The sequence below is a fragment of the Anomaloglossus baeobatrachus genome, unplaced genomic scaffold (genome assembly GCF_048569485.1).
Source record: "Anomaloglossus baeobatrachus isolate aAnoBae1 unplaced genomic scaffold, aAnoBae1.hap1 Scaffold_318, whole genome shotgun sequence".
NCBI classification, from domain to species: Eukaryota; Metazoa; Chordata; class Amphibia; order Anura; family Aromobatidae; genus Anomaloglossus; species Anomaloglossus baeobatrachus.
This window is the reverse complement of record NW_027442579.1, coordinates 77,744-95,652: the sequence shown is the minus strand read 5'-3', so window position 1 is coordinate 95,652 and position 17,909 is coordinate 77,744. Positions and strand designations below refer to the sequence as shown.

At 51.7% G+C, this 17,909-nt stretch overlaps 1 protein-coding gene across 1 annotated transcript in view; it reads left to right on the top strand.

Moving 5' to 3' along the window:
* Positions 1–17,909, top strand: part of LOC142269304 (centriolin-like) — a 153,029-nt gene that overhangs the window by 75,298 nt on the left and 59,822 nt on the right. The window contains exons 14-19 of the mRNA XM_075332401.1: positions 2,766–2,930; positions 13,622–13,735; positions 14,056–14,201; positions 14,954–15,161; positions 15,417–15,617; positions 16,120–16,299. Of these exons, the coding sequence (XP_075188516.1) occupies positions 2,766–2,930; positions 13,622–13,735; positions 14,056–14,201; positions 14,954–15,161; positions 15,417–15,617; positions 16,120–16,299 (1,014 nt within the window). The remainder of the gene's footprint in view (positions 1–2,765; positions 2,931–13,621; positions 13,736–14,055; positions 14,202–14,953; positions 15,162–15,416; positions 15,618–16,119; positions 16,300–17,909) is intronic.

Below are 17,909 nucleotides of genomic sequence, written 5' to 3'. Positions count from 1 at the left end.
TGCCGGCACACCCTTTTTATGGGAGCAGGACATTGGGAAATGCCCCAGGCGTGATATCAGCCAATGGGGAACTGGCAGACAGGTCATGAGTCCCCTCGTTCTGTAGCTAAATTCATAACTGTCACAATGAGAGCATTGGCGTCCGCCTACGACGCTCCCAGGCAAAGTTATGGCCATATTCCATGTTGTGGATTTTGTCCATAACTCCAGCCAGGGGTGGAGCAGTGCTCCCTCTGAGGTCACGAAGGTAGGAGGGGACCTGGATTTGTCCAGGTTGATAACCCTACTTCGGCCATTTTCCAGTGTTCTTTCGCTGGGGGTCACGTGCAGGAAACATCTGTGGGAGTTCCTGGAAACCTGGTCTACAGCGCCCCCCTGTGGCCAGACGCACAAGGTAACTGATTGAATTGCATACCTGTCTGTAAACCATGCTTTATCTGTAACTGTACTCTGACATATGTATATTCTGTAGATTCCCTATTGTATATATTGTAGTTTCTAGTGTGCTTTAGGCTGATTAAATTATATAATTAATCTTGGGCTGTTCTGTTATCTCGATCTTGAATCCCACGTCTGTGTGTTCGGCTAATAGTTACCGTGAAGCGGTTGGTGGCAGCGAGTTGTGCCAAGGATTATTGTGGGGAGGCCAGTGAGATTCGGGAAGATATTATATATTCCGCCCGCGGAGGTCGGGGGAATATATACCCTACTCTCACCGGGGACCCTTCAATAATCGGCATAAGTAGTATAGCGGCCTCCTTGCTTATGGTCGGGCAATTCCATAATTGGCCTGACTATAAGAGGGGCGCTAGAGAGCGCGTCACGTGCTCTGTCTGTCGGTCGGGAGGTATAAAGGAGGGGTGACCCCCACTTGTTACCCCCCGATTGTGACGTACTGGTAGCCAGCGCGGGGGATTTCTGAGTGACCCCCTCGGTGGTTTGTGACATGCTACTAATAAATAATGTTCCTAATAAGTACTGCTCCTAATAAGTACCTTTCCTAATAAGTACTGCTCCTAATAAATAATGCTCCTCTCCTAATGCTACTAATAAATAATGCTCCTAATAAATAATGCTCCTAATAAATAATGCTCCTAATAAATAATGCTCCTCTCCTAATGCTCCTAATAAATAATGCTCCTAATAAATAATGCTCCTCTCCTAATGCTACTAATAAATAATGCTCCTAATAAATAATTCTCCTAATAAATATTGCTCCTCTCCTAATGCTACTAATAAATAATGCTCCTCTCCTAATGCTACTAATAAATAATGCGCCTAATAAATAATGCTCCTCTCCTAATGCTACTAATAAATAATGCTCCTAATAAATAACGCTCCTAATAAATAATGCTCCTAATAAATAATGTTCCTAATAAATAATGCTCCTAATAAATAATGCTCCTCTCCTAATGCTCCTAATAAATAATGCTCCTCTCCTAATGCTACTAATAAATAATGCTCCTAATAAATAATGCTCCTAATAAATAATGTTCCTAATAAATAATGCTCCTCTCCTAATGCTACTAATAAATAATGCTCCTAATAAATAATGCTCCTCTCCTAATGCTCCTAATAAATAATGCTCCTAATAAATAATGCTCCTCTCCTAATGCTGCTAATAAATAATGCTCCTAATAATTCTCCTAATGCTACTAATAAATATTGCTCCTAGTAAATAATGCTCCTAATAAATAATAGTCCTAATGCTACTAATAAATAATGCTCCTAATAAGTACCTTTCCTAATAAGTACTGCTCCTAATAAATAATGCTCCTCTCCTAATGCTCCTAATAAATAATGCTCCTAATAAATAATGCTCCTAATAAATAATGCTCCTAATAAATAATGTTCCTAATAAATAATGCTCCTAATAAATAATGCTCCTAATAAATAATGCTCCTCTCCTAATGCTACTAATAAATAATTCTCCTAATGCTCCTAATAAATAATGCTCCTAATAATGCTCCTAATGCTACTAATAAATAATGCTCCTAGTAAATAATGCTACTAATAAATAATAGTTCTAATGCTACTAATAAATAATGTTCCTAATAATGCTCCTAATAAGTACTGCTCCTAATAAGTACTGCTCCTAATAAATACTGCTCCTAATAAATACTGCTGCTAATGCTGCTCTACACGATCCTATATGCAGGTTACACACCAAAATGGGACGACAGCGCCTCTTTAATTGCCTTGTGGTTATCTTCAATTTTAAGAGTTGTTGCCCTTTAATTCCAATTTAAAACCAATGCATGCCATAAACTGAAACAAAAAGAAATTAAAATTGCCAGAAACCTGGAGCGTGCAGCACAAAACAGATTTCAGATTTGGAGTTATCGATGCAAGAACATATAGAAAAAGTTCTGAAACCTCATTGCAACAGAAAATGAAAAAACACTTGTTGCCCGGTGGAGACGTACTATTAAATACCTTCTTTAATTTTTCCATTTCTTAAAATGTTCCTCCTTTCCTTCCCCCTTCTCTCCCCTTCATGTCCATATTCCCCCTTCCTGACACAACCTTAGTTTTTTTTTCTTTCCCTCGCTGACTGATCCTTATATTTTTAATTTTCTTTTATTCCAGTAAATGTCTCATTTTATATTATGCAGAATGCTCAACAGAGAAAATGTTCAATAAAAACTATTAAAAAAATAAAAATAATGGAAGTTTCCCAATTCTCTCTCTTCGTGTTGCATGTCATGTGACCTGTGTCCAACATGGCGACGCTAACACCCAGAGTTCTCCCTTATTGGTTGCAGGAAGTGGAAGACTTGGAACGGGCTCTACAGGAACAGCAGGAAGTCAATGAGGCGCTGCAGCAGGCGCAGGGAGACCTGAGCGCATATGAAGCTCAGCTGCAGACCCAGGTCACAGCAAGAGACGCCGACCTCGCCCAGCTAAAGCAGGAGCTGGAGCAGCAGCATGTAAGCAATGGCGGGGGGATGGGCTCTACAGGAACAGCAGGAAGTCAATGAGGCGCTGCAGCAGGCGCAGGGAGACCTGAGCGCATATGAAGCTCAGCTGCAGACCCAGGTCACAGAAAGAGACGCCGACCTCGCCCAGCTAAAGCAGGAGCTGGAGCAGCAGCATGTAAGCAATGGCGGGGGGATGGGCTCTACAGGAACAGCAGGAAGTCAATGAGGCGCTGCAGCAGGCGCAGGGAGACCTGAGCGCATATGAAGCTCAGCTGCAGACCCAGGTCACAGCAAGAGACGCCGACCTCGCCCAGCTAAAGCAGGAGCTGGAGCAGCAGCATGTAAGCAAGGGTAGGGGGGATGGGCTCTACAGGAACAGCAGGTGAGTCAATGAGGCGCGGCAGCAGGCGCAGGGAGACCTGAGCACATATGAAGCTCAGCTGGAGACCCAGGTCACAGCAAGAGAAGCCGACATCACCCAGCTGAAGAAGGAGCTGAAGCAACAGCATGTAAGCAAGGGTAGGGGGGATGGGCTCTACAGGGACAGCAGGAAGTCAATGAGGCGCTGCAGCACGCGCAGAGAAACCTGATCACAAATGAAACTCGGCTGGAGACTCAGGTCGCAGCGAGAGAGGCCATCACCCAGCTGAAGAAGGAGGTGGAGCAGCATGTAAGCAATGGCGGGGGGGATGGGTTCTAAAGGGACTGCAGGAAGTCAACGAGGCGCTGCAGCAGGCGTAGGGAGACTTGAGCACATATGAAGCTCAGCTGCAGGCCCAGGTCACAGCAAGAGAGGCTGAGATCACCCAGTTGAAGAAGGTGCTGAGCACCAGCATGTAAGCAGGGGTGGGCGCCTGGTCGGGAACTGGAACTGCGGCAGGACAAGCAGACCTGAGCGCATATAAAGCTGAGCTGGAGACCCAGGTCACAGCAAGAGAGGTCGAGATCACCCAGCAGAAGGAGGAGCAGCGGAAGAGGCAGCAGCATATAAGTAGGGACGGGTGCAAGGGGGAAGTGGACGGGCATAATGGTGGGTGCAAGGGGAAGACGGGCATGGGGTGTGGCATAGGGGTAGGAAAAAGGAAGGGATGGTGGGTCTAGGAGCCAGGGTAAGCACTCAGCAGGGGGCTTGTGCCACAGTTATGGGTATGCTTCAATTACTACCCAACTTCCCCAACATCTGATCTCCATTGCCTCTATTGCATGTGTCAATCTATTATGCTTTAACTGACCACTCCACGACAGACCCCCCCCTCCCCCCTCTTCTTTATGACCTGCTTGTTTATTCTGCCTATGTCTATTCCACATCTGAGCTCAGCTTTGATTTTAAGCTGCGTCACACCTGAATGCACTTGTGGGCATATTTACTGGGTGCATCTAGTCTGCTTGTGTATCTAAAAGTGTACTATACAATGCTGTGCAAATTAATTGGGACAAAGCATTTTTTTAGTAAAATGGTACGTTGGTTACCAGTCAGTGATTCAAACCAGTTTTAACTGCTTTGAACAGGTGTGACAGGTGTGAGTGTACAACCTTGAGTAACAAAATGTGGTTTGACTGGTTTTAGTCAGAAAATCCCAGCTAGCTGCCCCCTCAGCTTCAGGTGAGAGCTTGTTTCTGTGATGACTGGTTTTAGTCAGAAAATCCCAGCTAGCTGCCCCCTCAGCTTCAGGTGAGAGCTTGTTTCTGTGATGACTGGTTTTAGTCAGAAAATCACAGCTAGCTGCCCCCTCAGCTTCAGGTGAGAGCTTGTTTCTGTGACGAGTGGTTTAGTGTAGTTTTTCTCTCAGTGTGATTTACTCCACGGAAGAGGTCTAGAATTATTACTCTTAATGAACATACAAGTCTGACTGTAAGAGAAATGGCTTCCACCGTTTGTATTGGAAAATCTACCGTTTCAAGAATAATTCGCGCACACAATGAAACTGGATCGTTTTCTCCAAAACGAAAAGGGAAATGTGGAAGAAAAAGGAAAACAACACCAAGAGCTGATAAAACACTTAAGGCTAAGTTCACACTTCTGTTGTTTTGCATCAGTCACATGCGTCGCTTGACGCATGTGACTGATGCGCTGTACAACGGATGACAAAGAACAGAATTCTTTGTCGGATTCCGTTGTATGTGGGGGGCGGAGTTCGGGGTGGGTGGAGCCGAGCGGGGCCGTGGCATTGAGTACGTCAGTGCCGCGGGGACTGCAGGACAGGTGAGTGTGAGTGTAAGTGTGAGAGTGTGTGTGTGTGCGTATACACATGCTGAGTGCGGGAGGGGGCGGAGCGGAGCGGTGAAGTGTCTGGCTCCATGCACAGCCAGGGTAAATATCGGGTAAAAGCAAAGCACTTTGCTTGGTTACCCGATATTTATCTTGGTTACCAGCATACACCGCTCAGCGCTGGCTCCCTGCACCCGTAACCAGTGTAAATACCGGGTAACTAACCAAAGCGCGTTGCTTAGTAACCCGATGTTTACCCTGATTACCTGTGCGGGGAGCCAGAGAGCGCATGCGCAGCGAAATCCAACGGATTCCACTGCACAAAAAACGTTACATGCTGCGTTGCTCCCGCTCGGCGGTCAGTCAAAAAACGACTGACCGCGACGCAGCGGATGCAACGCAGCATCACCAGTCACAATGCGTCGCCAATAGAAGTCTATGGGGAAAAGCTGGAATCCTGCAAAATATTTTGCAGGATACCGTAATTCCTCAAGGTGACGGATTGTGACTGATACAAAACAACGGAAGTGTGAACTTAGCCTTAGAAGAAGCAAAAATGAACCATTGCGAGCGGATCATACTCAAACTGTAAAACACCCTCAAGAACAGATGTTTTGGGCTTTTTTACAGCTGATGGTGCAGGGAGCTTATTTCCTGTTGATTGTATGATGAATTCCTCCAAATACACAGACGCTTTAAAACGTTTTATTGCGCCATTCATGCGTAAATTTGAAGGGACGTTCCAACAAGATTTGGCTCCATGCCACGATTCCAAGTGCGTGAAGAAACTCCTGGAAGAAAATAAAGTGAAAGTGCAGGACTGGGCTGGCAATTCACCATTAAATCCTATAGAAAATGTGTGAAGAGACTTCTTGGCAAAATGGACTGTACAACCAAAGAGCGCATGATAAACCGCGCCATACACGTGTGGTTCCATGAAGAATTGGACTGTATGCAACAACTTGGTAGAATCAATGCCAAAACGCATTGAAAACCTCATATCTGCTAAAGGATGACATTTTTTACTAAAATTGTTATATAACCGTGCATTCTAACATTTATTATTAAATATTCAAAAATGTGTTGTTTTTTTTTTTTTGCTTTGACCCCAATTAATTTGCACAGCACTGTAAGTACGCCAGAACCACAAGAGAACTGAAGGTAACTGGATACATTGTCACTGTAAACAGTTTTTGTTTCTTTCTGTTTCTTTCCACTATCACACCTATAAAACTTCACTTCCTACTAGGAGGGAGTCGTGAGGGATGGCTGGAAACGAACCCGTATGTATATGGGGGAGTTATGAGGGATGGCTGGAAACAAACCTGTAGGGGAGAGTCGTGAGGGATGGCTCTAAGCAAGCCTGTATGTATATGGGGGAGTCGCGAGGGATCGCTGTAAGCAAGCGTGTATGTATATGGGGGAGTCATGAGGGATGGCTGGAAGCGAACCTGTAGGGGAGAGTCGTGAGGGATGGCTCTAAGCAAGCCTGTATGTATATGGGGGAGTCGCGAGGGATCGCTGTAAGCAAGCGTGTATGTATATGGGGGAGTCATGAGGGTTGGCTGGAAGCGAACCTGTAGGGGGGAGTCGTGAGGGATGGCTGGAAGCGAGCCTTTATGTATGGGGGAGTCGTGAGGGATGGCTGGAAGCGAGCCTGTATGTATATGGGGGAGGGACGGCTGGAGGCGAGTCTGTATGTGTATGGGGGAGTCACAAGGGATGGCTGGAAGCAAACCTGTAGGGGGGAGTCACGAGGGATGGCTGGAAGCGAGCCCATAAGTGTATGGGGGAGTCGTGAGGAATAGCTGGAAGTGAGCCTGTATGTGTATGGGGGAGTCACGAGGGATGGCTGGAAGCGAGCCCGTAAGTGTATGGGGGAGTCATGAGGGATGGCTGGAAGCAACCGTGTATGTGTATGGGGGAGTTGTGAGGAATAGCTGGAAGCAACCGTGTATGTGTATGGGGGAGTCATGAGGGATGGCTGGAAGCAACCGTGTATGTGTATGGGGGAGTTGTGAGGAATAGCTGGAAGCAACCGTGTATGTGTATGGGGGAGTCGTGAGGAATAGCTGGAAGTGACCCCGTATGTGTATGGGGGAGTCGTGAGGGATGGCTGGAAGCGAGCCTGTATCTATATGGGGGAGTCGTGAGGGATAGCTGGAAGCGAGCCCGTATTTGTATGGGGGGGAGTCGTGAGGGATGGCTGGAAGCGAACCTGTTTGGGGGAGTCGTGAGGAATACCATTTACTGTACCCTCACCCGTCCCCCTCACCCCACTATACTGCTGCATGGCCAGCTGTACCCTCACCTACTGTACCCCCCCCTAATTCCCCCTCTCGTGGGCCGGGTCCTCTCCCCTGTGCCTTGTATGCTCCTTTTCTTTTTCGCTCTATTGGGAGACCCAGACAATTGGGTGTATAGGCTATGCCTCCGGAGGCCGCACAAAGTACTACACTTAAAAGTGTTAGGCCCCTCCCCTTCTGCCAATACACCCCCCGTGCTCCCACGGGCTGCTCAGTTTTTGCTTTGTGCGAAGGAGGTCAGACACGCACAGCACAGCTCCACAGATTAGTCAGCAGCAGCTGCTGACTAGGTCGGATGGAAGAAAAGTGGGCCCATATAGGGCCCCCAGCATGCTCCCTTCTCACCCCACTTTTGTCGGCGGTGTTGTTAAGGTTGAGGTATCCATTGCGGGTACGGCGGCTGGAGCCCACATGCTGTTTTTCCTTCCCCATCCCCCTTAGGGCTCTGGGTGAAGTGGGATCTTATCGGTCTCCAGGCACTGAGACCGGGCTTCATCCACAACTCCTGTGGAGCCTGATGGATAGGAGCCGATACCGTTCAGGGACATGGCCCTGCATCTTAAAGGTACTCTGTATCCCTATGGGGACCGCGCACGGCATCACCTCAGCTTTGCTGGGTGTGCTAGTGCACCGGGGACCGCGGCGCTGACCGGGTCTATATGTGCCATTACACACTCAGCGTCGCTGAGTGTGTTTATATGTAAGGGCTACCGCACTGACCGCCGTTGCCACGGGACACTGCGGCGCGGCTGGGACTTGTAGTTCGCCGGGGACTTTCACGCGACCGCGCTTTTACGGCGGCCGCGTTTATTACTACAGTCCCCGGCTTCATTGCGGCCTAGTTTCCCTTTTTTTCTCCCGCCCTCAGCCCTGACAGGCAGGGGAAGGGCGGGACGCTGCACGGAGCGAGCAGCAATGAGGGCTGGAGTATGATTTACATGCTCCACTCCCCTCACTGTACACAGTATGAGCGCCCGTTTCGCGCTCTTTCTAGGCCACGCCCACAGCTTCCTCAGCTCGTCAGGATGCCGCAGCCATTCCTGTCAGCTCCACCGACGCTGCAGAGAGGGACATATTCATGGGAGACCCAGACACGGTCTCTGGTGGCCTCACAACCGCTTAGGCGGCTGGTAAACAGCACATGTGGTGCTAGCCCCATGGTGCTGTATTGTATGGGTACATTATTTGTGTACTGTATATAATTTACACTGTATGAGCACAGTTCTTTCTGGCTATATACCCTATTGTGTTACTCAGGGAAAACTATAGCATGGTGCCCATAAAAGGCAGGGGTGCCAAAACACAGGCTTATTATGTTGCCTGCGCCGCATGTAAGACCCAGCTACAGGCAGGTTCCACTGACCCTCATTGTGTACAGTGTTCGACCCCTGTGACACTTCCTCAGCCGGATCCTCTGCTAAGAGGGGCCCAGGGGGAGCCACCTGTTGACACTGTCCAGGTGACGGGGACTGAGTTTGCAGCCTTTAAGGATCAAATCTCTGAGACTATGGCTAAGATACTAGAAGCCTTGCAGTCCAGACCGGTATCTCAGCAAAGGGACTCTGTTGAATCATTGTTCCCTGACCCCCCTCAGTTGGACCAACAATGTCCTCACGGGGTATCTCATACATCCCAGACGGAGGGTTCGGTCTTAAAACCTAGCCCCAGATCGTCTAAGCGAGCCCGCTTAGAATTTCCCTCGACATCATATTGTTTAGGGTCTCAGCGGGGGGATTCTCTGGTTGATGATGCGGAAACAGCTGATCAGGATTCTGATCCTGGGAGCGCTCTCAATCTTAATTCTCCAGACGGGGACGCCATAGTGAATGATCTTATTGCATCCATTCATCAGTTGCTGGATATTTCTCCCTCAGCTCCTCCGGCGGAGGAGTCTGATTCTCAGCAGGAGAAATTTCGCTTCAGGTTCCCCAAGCGTACACAGAGTATGTTTTCTAGACCACTCTGATTTCAGAGAGGCAATCCAGAATCACCATGCTTGTCCGGATAAGCGTTTCTCTAAGCGCCTTAAGGATACACGTTATCCTTTTCCCCCGGAAGTGGTTAAAGGTTGGATTCAATGTCCCAAAGTGGGTCCTCCAATCTCCAGACTGGCGGCTAGATCCATACTTGCAGTGGAAGATGGGGCCTCGCTTAAAGATGCCACTGACAGGCAGATGGAGCTCTGGATGAAATCCATCTATGAAGCTATCGGAGCTTCTTTTGCCCCAGCATTCGCAGCCGTATGGCGCTACAAGCTATATCAGCAGGTCAAGCGAAAATTTGAAGCGGCCGCGCCACAAGTGGCTTCCATTACCTCCCAGACCTCGGCAATTGCGTCTTACGCTATGAATGCTGTCCTGGACTCTGTGAGCCGTACGGCAGTTGCGACCGCCAATTCGGTAGTAGTCCGCAGGGCCTTGTGGCTACGGGAGTGGAAGGCAGATTCCGCTTCCAAAAAAGCGTTTAACCGGTTTGCCAATTTCTGGCGACAGGCTCTTTGGCGAGCGCCTGGATGAAATCATCAAACAATCCAAGGGAAAGGATACATCCTTACCCTAGCCCAAGCAGAACCTCTCCCAACAGAGGAGAGGGCAGTCAAGGTTTCGGTCCTTTCGGGGCGCGGGCAGGTCCCAATTCTCCTCGTCCAAAAGGTCTCAGAAAGAACAAAGGAACTCTGATGCATGGCGGTCTAAGTCACGTCCTAAACAGGCCATTGGGAGCACCGCTAACAAAGCGGCTGCCTCATGACTTCTACCTCCTCTAGTAGCATCCTCGGTCGGTGGCAGGCTCTCCCGCTTTTGCGACACCTGGCTGCCACAAATAAAAGACCGCTGGGTGAGAGACATTTTGTCTCACGGTTACAAGATAGAGTTCATCTCTCGTCCCCCGACTCGATTCTTCAGGTCTTCTCCGCCTCCCGAGAGAGCCGAGGCTCTTCTGCAGGCGCTGGGCACTCTGAAGGCAGAAGGAGTGGTGGTCCCTGTTCCTCTTCATCAACAGGGCCACGGTTTTTACTCCAACTTGTTTGTGGTCCCAAAGAAGGACGGGTCTTTCCGTCCTGTCCTAGACCTGAAACTTCTCAACAAACACGTAAAGACCAGGCGGTTCCGGATGGAATCCCTTCGCTCCGTCATCGCCTCAATGTCCCAAGGAGATTTCCTTGCATTGATCGATATCAAAGATGCTTATCTCCACGTTCCGATTGCCCCGGAGCACCAGCGCTTCTTGCGCTTCGCCATAGGAAACGAACACCTGCAGTTCGTGGCACTGCCATTCGGCCTGGCAACAGCCCCACGGGTTTTCACCAAGGTTATGGCTACTGTAGTAGCGGTCCTCCATTCTCAGGGTCACTCGGTGATCCCGTACTTGGACGATCTGTTGATCAAGGCACCCTCTCTAGAAGCATGCCAACACAGCCTCGACGCTACCCTGGAGACTCTCCAGAGTTTCGGGTGGATCATCAATTTTCCGAAGTCAAATCTGACACCGGCCCAATCGCTCACATACCTTGGCATGGAGTTTCATACCCTCTCAGCGATAGTGAAGCTTCCGCTGATCAAGCAGCGGTCACTACAGACAGGGGTACAATCTCTCCTTCAAGGCCAGTCACACCCCTTGAGGCGCCTCATGCACTTCCTGGGGAAGATGGTGGCAGCAATGAAAGCAGTCCCTTTCGCGCAGTTTCACCTGCGTCCTCTTCAATGGGACATCCTACGCAAATGGGACAGGAAGCTGACGTCCCTCGACAGGACCGTCTCCCTCTCTCAGGCGACCAAAGCTTCCCTTCGGTGGTGGCTTCTTCCCACTTCATTGTCGAAGGGGAAATCCTTCCTACCCCCATCCTGGGAAGTAGTCACGACGGACGCAAGTCTGTCAGGGTGGGGAGCGGTTTTTTTCTCCACCACAGGACTCAGGGTACGTGGACCCGGCAAGAGTCCTCGCTTCAGATCAATGTTCTGGAAATTCGGGCAGTGTATCTTGCCCTGAAAGCGTTCCAGCATTGGCTGGAAGGCAAGCAGATCCGAATTCAGTCGGACAATTCTACAGCGGTGGCATACATCAACCACCAAGGCGGCACACGCAGTCGACAAGCCTTCCAGGAAGTCCGGCGGATTTTGATGTGGGTGGAAGCCACGGCCTCCACCATATCCGCAGTTCACATCCCAGGCGTGGAAAACTGGGAAGCAGATTATCTCAGTCGCCAGGGCATGGACGCAGGGGAATGGTCCCTTCACCCGGACGTGTTTCAGGAGATCTGTTGCCGCTGGGGGGTGCCGGACGTCGACCTCATGGCGTCCCGGCACAACAACAAGGTACCAACGTTCATGGCACGGTCTCAAGATGCCAGAGCTCTGGCGGCAGACGCCTTAGTTCAGGATTGGTCGCAGTTTCAGCTCCCTTATGTGTTTCCTCCGCTGGCACTGTTGCCCAGAGTGTTACGCAAGATCAGGGCCGACTGCCGCCGCGCCATCCTCGTCGCTCCAGACTGGCCGAGGAGGTTGTGGTACCCGGATCTGTGGCATCTCACGGTCGGCCAACCGTGGGCACTACCAGACCGACCAGACTTGCTGTCTCAAGGGCCGTTTTTCCATCTGAATTCTGCGGCCCTCAACCTGACTGTGTGGCCATTGAGTCCTGGATCCTAGCGTCTTCAGGGTTATCTCAAGAAGTCATTACCACAATGAGACAGGCTAGGAAACCAACGTCCGCCAAGATTTATCACAGGACGTGGAAAATTTTCCTGTCGTGGTGCTCTGCTCAGGGTTTTTCTCCCTGGCCATTTGCATTACCTACTTTTCTGTCCTTCCTTCAATCTGGACGGGAAAAGGGTTTGTCGCTCGGTTCCCTTAAGGGACAAGTTTCAGCGCTCTCTGTGTTTTTCCAGAAGCGCCTAGCTAGACTTCCACAGGTACGCACGTTCCTGCAGGGAGTTTGTCACATCGTTCCACCTTACAGGCGGCCGTTAGAACCCTGGGATCTAAACAGGGTGCTGATGGTTCTTCAGAAACCACCATTCGAGCCAATGAGAGATATTTCTCTCTCACGCCTTTCGCAGAAAGTGGTTTTTCTAGTAGCAGTCACTTCACTTCGGAGAGTGTCTGAGCTAGCAGCGTTGTCGTGCAAAGCCCCTTTTCTGGTTTTTCACCAGGACAAGGTGGTTCTACGTCCGGTTCCGGAGTTTCTCCCTAAGGTGGTATCCCCCTTTCATCTCAATCAGGATATTTCCTTACCCTCTATTTATCCTCATCCAGTTCACCAATGTGAAAAGGATTTGCACTTGTTAGATCTGGTGAGAGCACTCAGACTCTACATTTCTCGTACGGCGCCCCTGCGCCGCTCGGATGCACTCTTTGTCCTTGTCGCTGGCCAGCGTAAAGGGTCACAGGCTTCCAAATCAACCCTGGCTCGGTGGATCAAGGAGCCAATTATCGAAGCTTACCGTTCGGCTGGGCTTCCGGTTCCCTCAGGGCTGAAGGCCCATTCTACAGAGCCGTGGGAGCGTCCTGGGTTTTGAGGCACCAGGCTGCGGCTCAACAGGTGTGTCAGGCGGCTACCTGGTCGAGCCTGCACACTTTCACGAAGCACTATCAGGTGCATACCTATGCTGCGGCGGATGCCAGCCTAGGTGAACGAGTCCTTCAGGCGGCGGTTGCCCACCTGTAGGAAAGGGCCGTTTCACGGCTCTCTTACGAGGTATTCTTTTACCCACCCAGGGACTGCTTTTGGACGTCCCAATTGTCTGGGTCTCCCAATAGAGCGAAAAAGAAGAAGGGAATTTTGTTTACTTACCGTAAATTCCTTTTCTTCTAGCTCTAATTGGGAGACCCAGCACCCGCCCCTGTTTTTTTGTGTACACATGTTGTTCATGTTGAATGGTTTCAGTTCTCCGAGTTTCCTTCGGATTGAAGTTAAACCAGTTTATAATTATTTTTTCCTCCTTCTTGCTTTTGCACCAAAACTGAGCAGCCCGTGGGAGCACGGGCGGTGTATTGGCAGAAGGGGAGGGGCCTAACACTTTTAAGTGTAGTACTTTGTGCGGCCTCCGGAGGCATAGCCTATACACCCAATTGTCTGGGTCTCCCAATTAGAGCTAGAAGAAAAGGAATTTACGGTAAGTAAACAAAATTCCCTTCTTTCACATGTAAAGCACCATGGAATAATATATAATATTATTATTATTACAGGCCAATAACTCTGCATGGCAAGCCGAGCTGGAGAGCGCCCGCTCCGAAGCCCACCGGTTACAGGAGCAGGACAAGGACAACAAGATGCTGCTGGCCCAAGTCCTGCAGCTGCAGGTAAACCACTGCGGGGCCAAACAAGCAGCTCTGGGGTGGGGGGTCCTCATGTCTGACCCCAGAGAGAATAGATAATCACATCTGTCGTCTTATTGGAAGTCACATTTACTCTGTAATTCAGAATCAGTAATGTAATGTATGTACACAGTGACTGCACCAGCAGAACAGTGAGTGCAGCTCTGGAGTATAATACAGGAAGCTATGGAGAACCTCAGAGTGGAGAGCATAGTACCCCGTGATCTGTGTCTAGTCTTTCCTCTTATATTGATGATCACGTGTTGCGTGCTGTCTCATATGTTGGACGTGTCCTCTTTCCTCAGGATGAGAACGCTTTGTTGGGGTCTCAGGTGGAGAATCTGCAGTCTCAGCTCCGTGATGCTGTCGACAACCTGGTGCATCCAGAACAGATCAGCGCCCGAGTGTCTGAACTGAAGCGAAAGCTGCAGACTGGAGTGGGGGAGCTGAGGTGCGTCCATGTTATCTGCACTCATTGTAATCACACAGCAGTTGTGGAAATATTCTCCACCAGACATGGTCTCTCCTGTTCTGGGCTGGGGGCCTCGGCCCTCGTCTCTCCTGTCCCGGGCTGGGGGCGCCGGTCTCGTCTCGCCTCTCCTGTCCCGGGCTGGGGCCGCCGGCCCTCGCCTCGCCTCTCCTGTCCCGGGCTGGGGCCGCCGGCCCTCGCCTCGCCTCTCCTGTCCCGGGCTGGGGCCGCCGGCCCTCGCCTCGCCTCTCCTGTCCCGGGCTGGGGCCGCCGGCCCTCGCCTCGCCTCTCCTGTCCCGGGCTGGGGCCGCCGGCCCTCACCTCGCCTCTCCTGTCCCGGGCTGGGGCCGCCGGCCCTCGCCTCACCTCGCCTCTCCTGTCCCGGGCTGGGGCCGCCGGCCCTCGCCTCGCCTATCCTGTCCCGGGCTGGGGCCGCCAGCCCTCGCCTCACCTCGCCTCTCCTGTTCCGGGCTGGGGCCGCCGGCCCTCGCCTCGCCTCGTCTCTCCTGTCCCGGGCTGGAGGCGCCGGCCCTCTTCTCTCCTATCCCAGGCTGAAGAGGCCCTGGATTATTGGACATTTCATTACAATGTTTCCTCCAGATGTGGAGGAGCCGTATATGTGCAGACACAGCAGCGACCTCATGTTACACATGGGGGGGCCGATGCTACAATGGACACTGGATGTGTATGGCACACGTGGGACCCGTGTAATTTCTACATTTGGTTTTTGGCAGATGTTCGGGTCCATCTGATGTCCTGGGGCAGAATCTTCTGGAGCTGCAGAGACAGATCGGTCAGATCCTGCGGAAATCAGAAGAGGAGAAAAAGGAGGCAGAGGAGCGGCACCAGAGGCTGCAAAAGGAGGTCTCTGCCCTCCAGGAGCGTGCCCGCCAGGCCCCCGAGGACTATAAGAAGGCGTGTACCAAGGCGGCAGACGCCAGGGTGAGCACAGAGACGGAGTCCGCACGCAGCTTCTCACCACTGCTCTGCTGCCAGCCACAAACTGCTGTGCAATAATGTCTAACACGTTACAATGTGTCAGTGCATTATGTCACAGTGGAGACTGGATGCAAATGTAACAAAACCTCAGCTGTGCATAATACCAGTATCCAGCAGTATGTCATGTAGAGATGTGGAAACTGGTGAGACGCATTGTGCACAGGAATGGAGGAAGACTTAGATCTCTCTTCTCCATAGATCCAGATGGAGCAGCGACAACACGAAGCAGCGGAGCGACAGCACGAGGCAGCGGAGCGACAGCTGGAAAACCAGGTCCAACGGCTGAACCAGAAGCTCCGCACCATGGAGGAGATACAAGGCCTGGCTGACCAGCAGCTGCTGGAGGCTGAGGAAGAGCGGGAGAGGCTACTAGCCGAGCTGCACCAGCTGGAGGCCGAGGTGCGGTATTCACTGCCAGATGGTGAACCCCGAAATGCTGCCAATAAACCCCTCCCCCCCCCGCACTGTGAAATCCTGCCCATACTCCCCCGCACTGTGAAATCCTGCCCATACTCCCCCGCACTCTGAAATCCTGCCCATACCCCCCGCACTCTGAAATCGTGCCCATACCCCCCCCCCGCACTCTGAAATTGTGCCCATACCCCCCCACACTCTGAAATCCTGCCCATACCCCCCCGCACTCTGAAATCCTGCCCATACTCCCTCATCCCGAAATCTAGGACCTAACCCTGAAATCCTACCCATACCCTCCCTCACCCAGAAATCCTGTCCCTGTGCTGTACATGGCATGTGGTGGAGCGCACCCTATGTAATTTCTGTGGGGCACGACGGAGCGCCTCCTCAGTCTTGTATGTGTGCGGAGGAGCGCCCCCTTTGGCGTGTGTGCGGTGCGGCGGAGCGCCCCCTTTGGCGTGTGCTGATTCGTTGCTGTGTTTTGTAGCGGGATGTACAGGATTCCCGCGCTCGGCACAAACTCTCCGGACTGGACCAAGAGTTGAGGGAACTGAAGAGGGACGTCGCCTCATCCGACAAGATGGCTGCCGCGGAGCTGAGCGTCACCAAAGAGCAGCTGAGGTCCCTGCACCGCACCGCTGTCCAGATAAACAGGGAGAGGACGGAGGTAAGGCAGTGACAGGAGGAGATACTGAGGAACAAGTGCACTCGGGGGCAGTGACAGGAGGAGACACTGAGGAACTGGGCTACTCAGGGGGCAGTGACAGGAGGAGGCACTGAGGAACAGGGCCACTCGGGGGCAGTGACAAGAGGAGACACTGAGGAACAGGGCCACTCGGGGGCAGTGACAGGAGGAGGCACTGAGGAACAGGGCCACTCAGGGGGCAGTGAATGCTGCATGGTGGGCTCAGGGCGGGGGGCAGTGAATGCTGCATGGTGGGCTCAGGTCGGGGGGGAAGTGAATGCTGCATGGTGGGCACAGGGCGGGGGGCAGTGAATGCTGCATGGGGTGGGCTCAGGGCGGGGGGCAGTGAATGCTGCATGGTGGGCACAGGGCGGGGGCAGTGAATGCTGCATGGGGTGGGCTCAGGGCGGGGGGCAGTGAATGCTGCATGGTGGGCTCAGGGCGGGGGGCAGTGAATGCTGCATGGTGGGCTCAGGGCGGGGCGCAGTGAATGCTGCATTGGTGGGCTCAGGGCGGGGGGCAGTGAATGCTGTATGGTGGGCTCAGGGCGGGGGGCAGTGAATGCTGCATGGTGGGCTCAGGTTCGGGTCACTTTTAGGCTGTGCGCACACTATATATTTCTTATCTTCAACAAAAAATGCACCTCTGGTGGGAAAAATGCATAAAGTGTGCGTTTTGCTGCGTTTCGGTGCGTTTTTGACACTTTCTTGCTGACTACAAACAGTGGAGCTATGCGTGGATGTCTGACCTCCTTCGCACAAAGCAGAAAACTGGTGAGCCAGTGATCCCACTGGGGGTGTATAGCCAGAAGGGGAGGGGCCTTACACTTTTTAGTGTAATTGCTTTGTGTGGCCTCCGGAGGCAGTGCTATACACCCAATCGTCTGGGTCTCCCAATAAGAGCTAGAAGAAAAGGAATTTACGGTAAGTAACAAAATTCCCTTCTTATCGTTCCTATGGGAGACCCAGACCATGGGTGTTTAGCTTCTGCCTCCGGAGGACACACAAAGTACTACACTCAAAAGTGTAGCTCCTCCCTCTGAGCTTATACACCCCCTGGAGAACCAGATCTAGCCAGTTTATCGCTTTGTGTCAGGAGGCATACATCCACACATGCATTCTCATCTGATTTCTTTGATTTTTGGAACGAGTTTGAAGAAAAGCGGGTCCATGTCTGGACTCCCGGCATGTCCCTTCTCACCCCACTGTGTCGGCGGTGCTGTTAAGGTTGATTCCAAGGCTGGAGCCTTACATGCCGCGCTCCTTCACCATCCCTCCTGGGCTCTGGCTTGAAGTGGGAGCCAGCACGGTTCTCCATGCTTGGCAGGAGACCGGTCTCCATCCGCAGCCTTTCAGGACCCTGCTGGACCGGAGCACTCATCCCCAGGGATATGGAACCCGGCATCTCAGCAAGCTAAGTACCTGAGACGTTTATATATTGGGGGTCCCTGCACTTTATTGTTGGGGGAGAGTGTGCTGAGTGTATTTTGTGACATTTCCGGCGAGTTCTCTGGCTGTCGCCGGAGAACTGCGCCGATGGTGCCTGCACACCGGCCGCACCGCTCAAATTTAGGCCCCGGCTTCGCCGGAGGC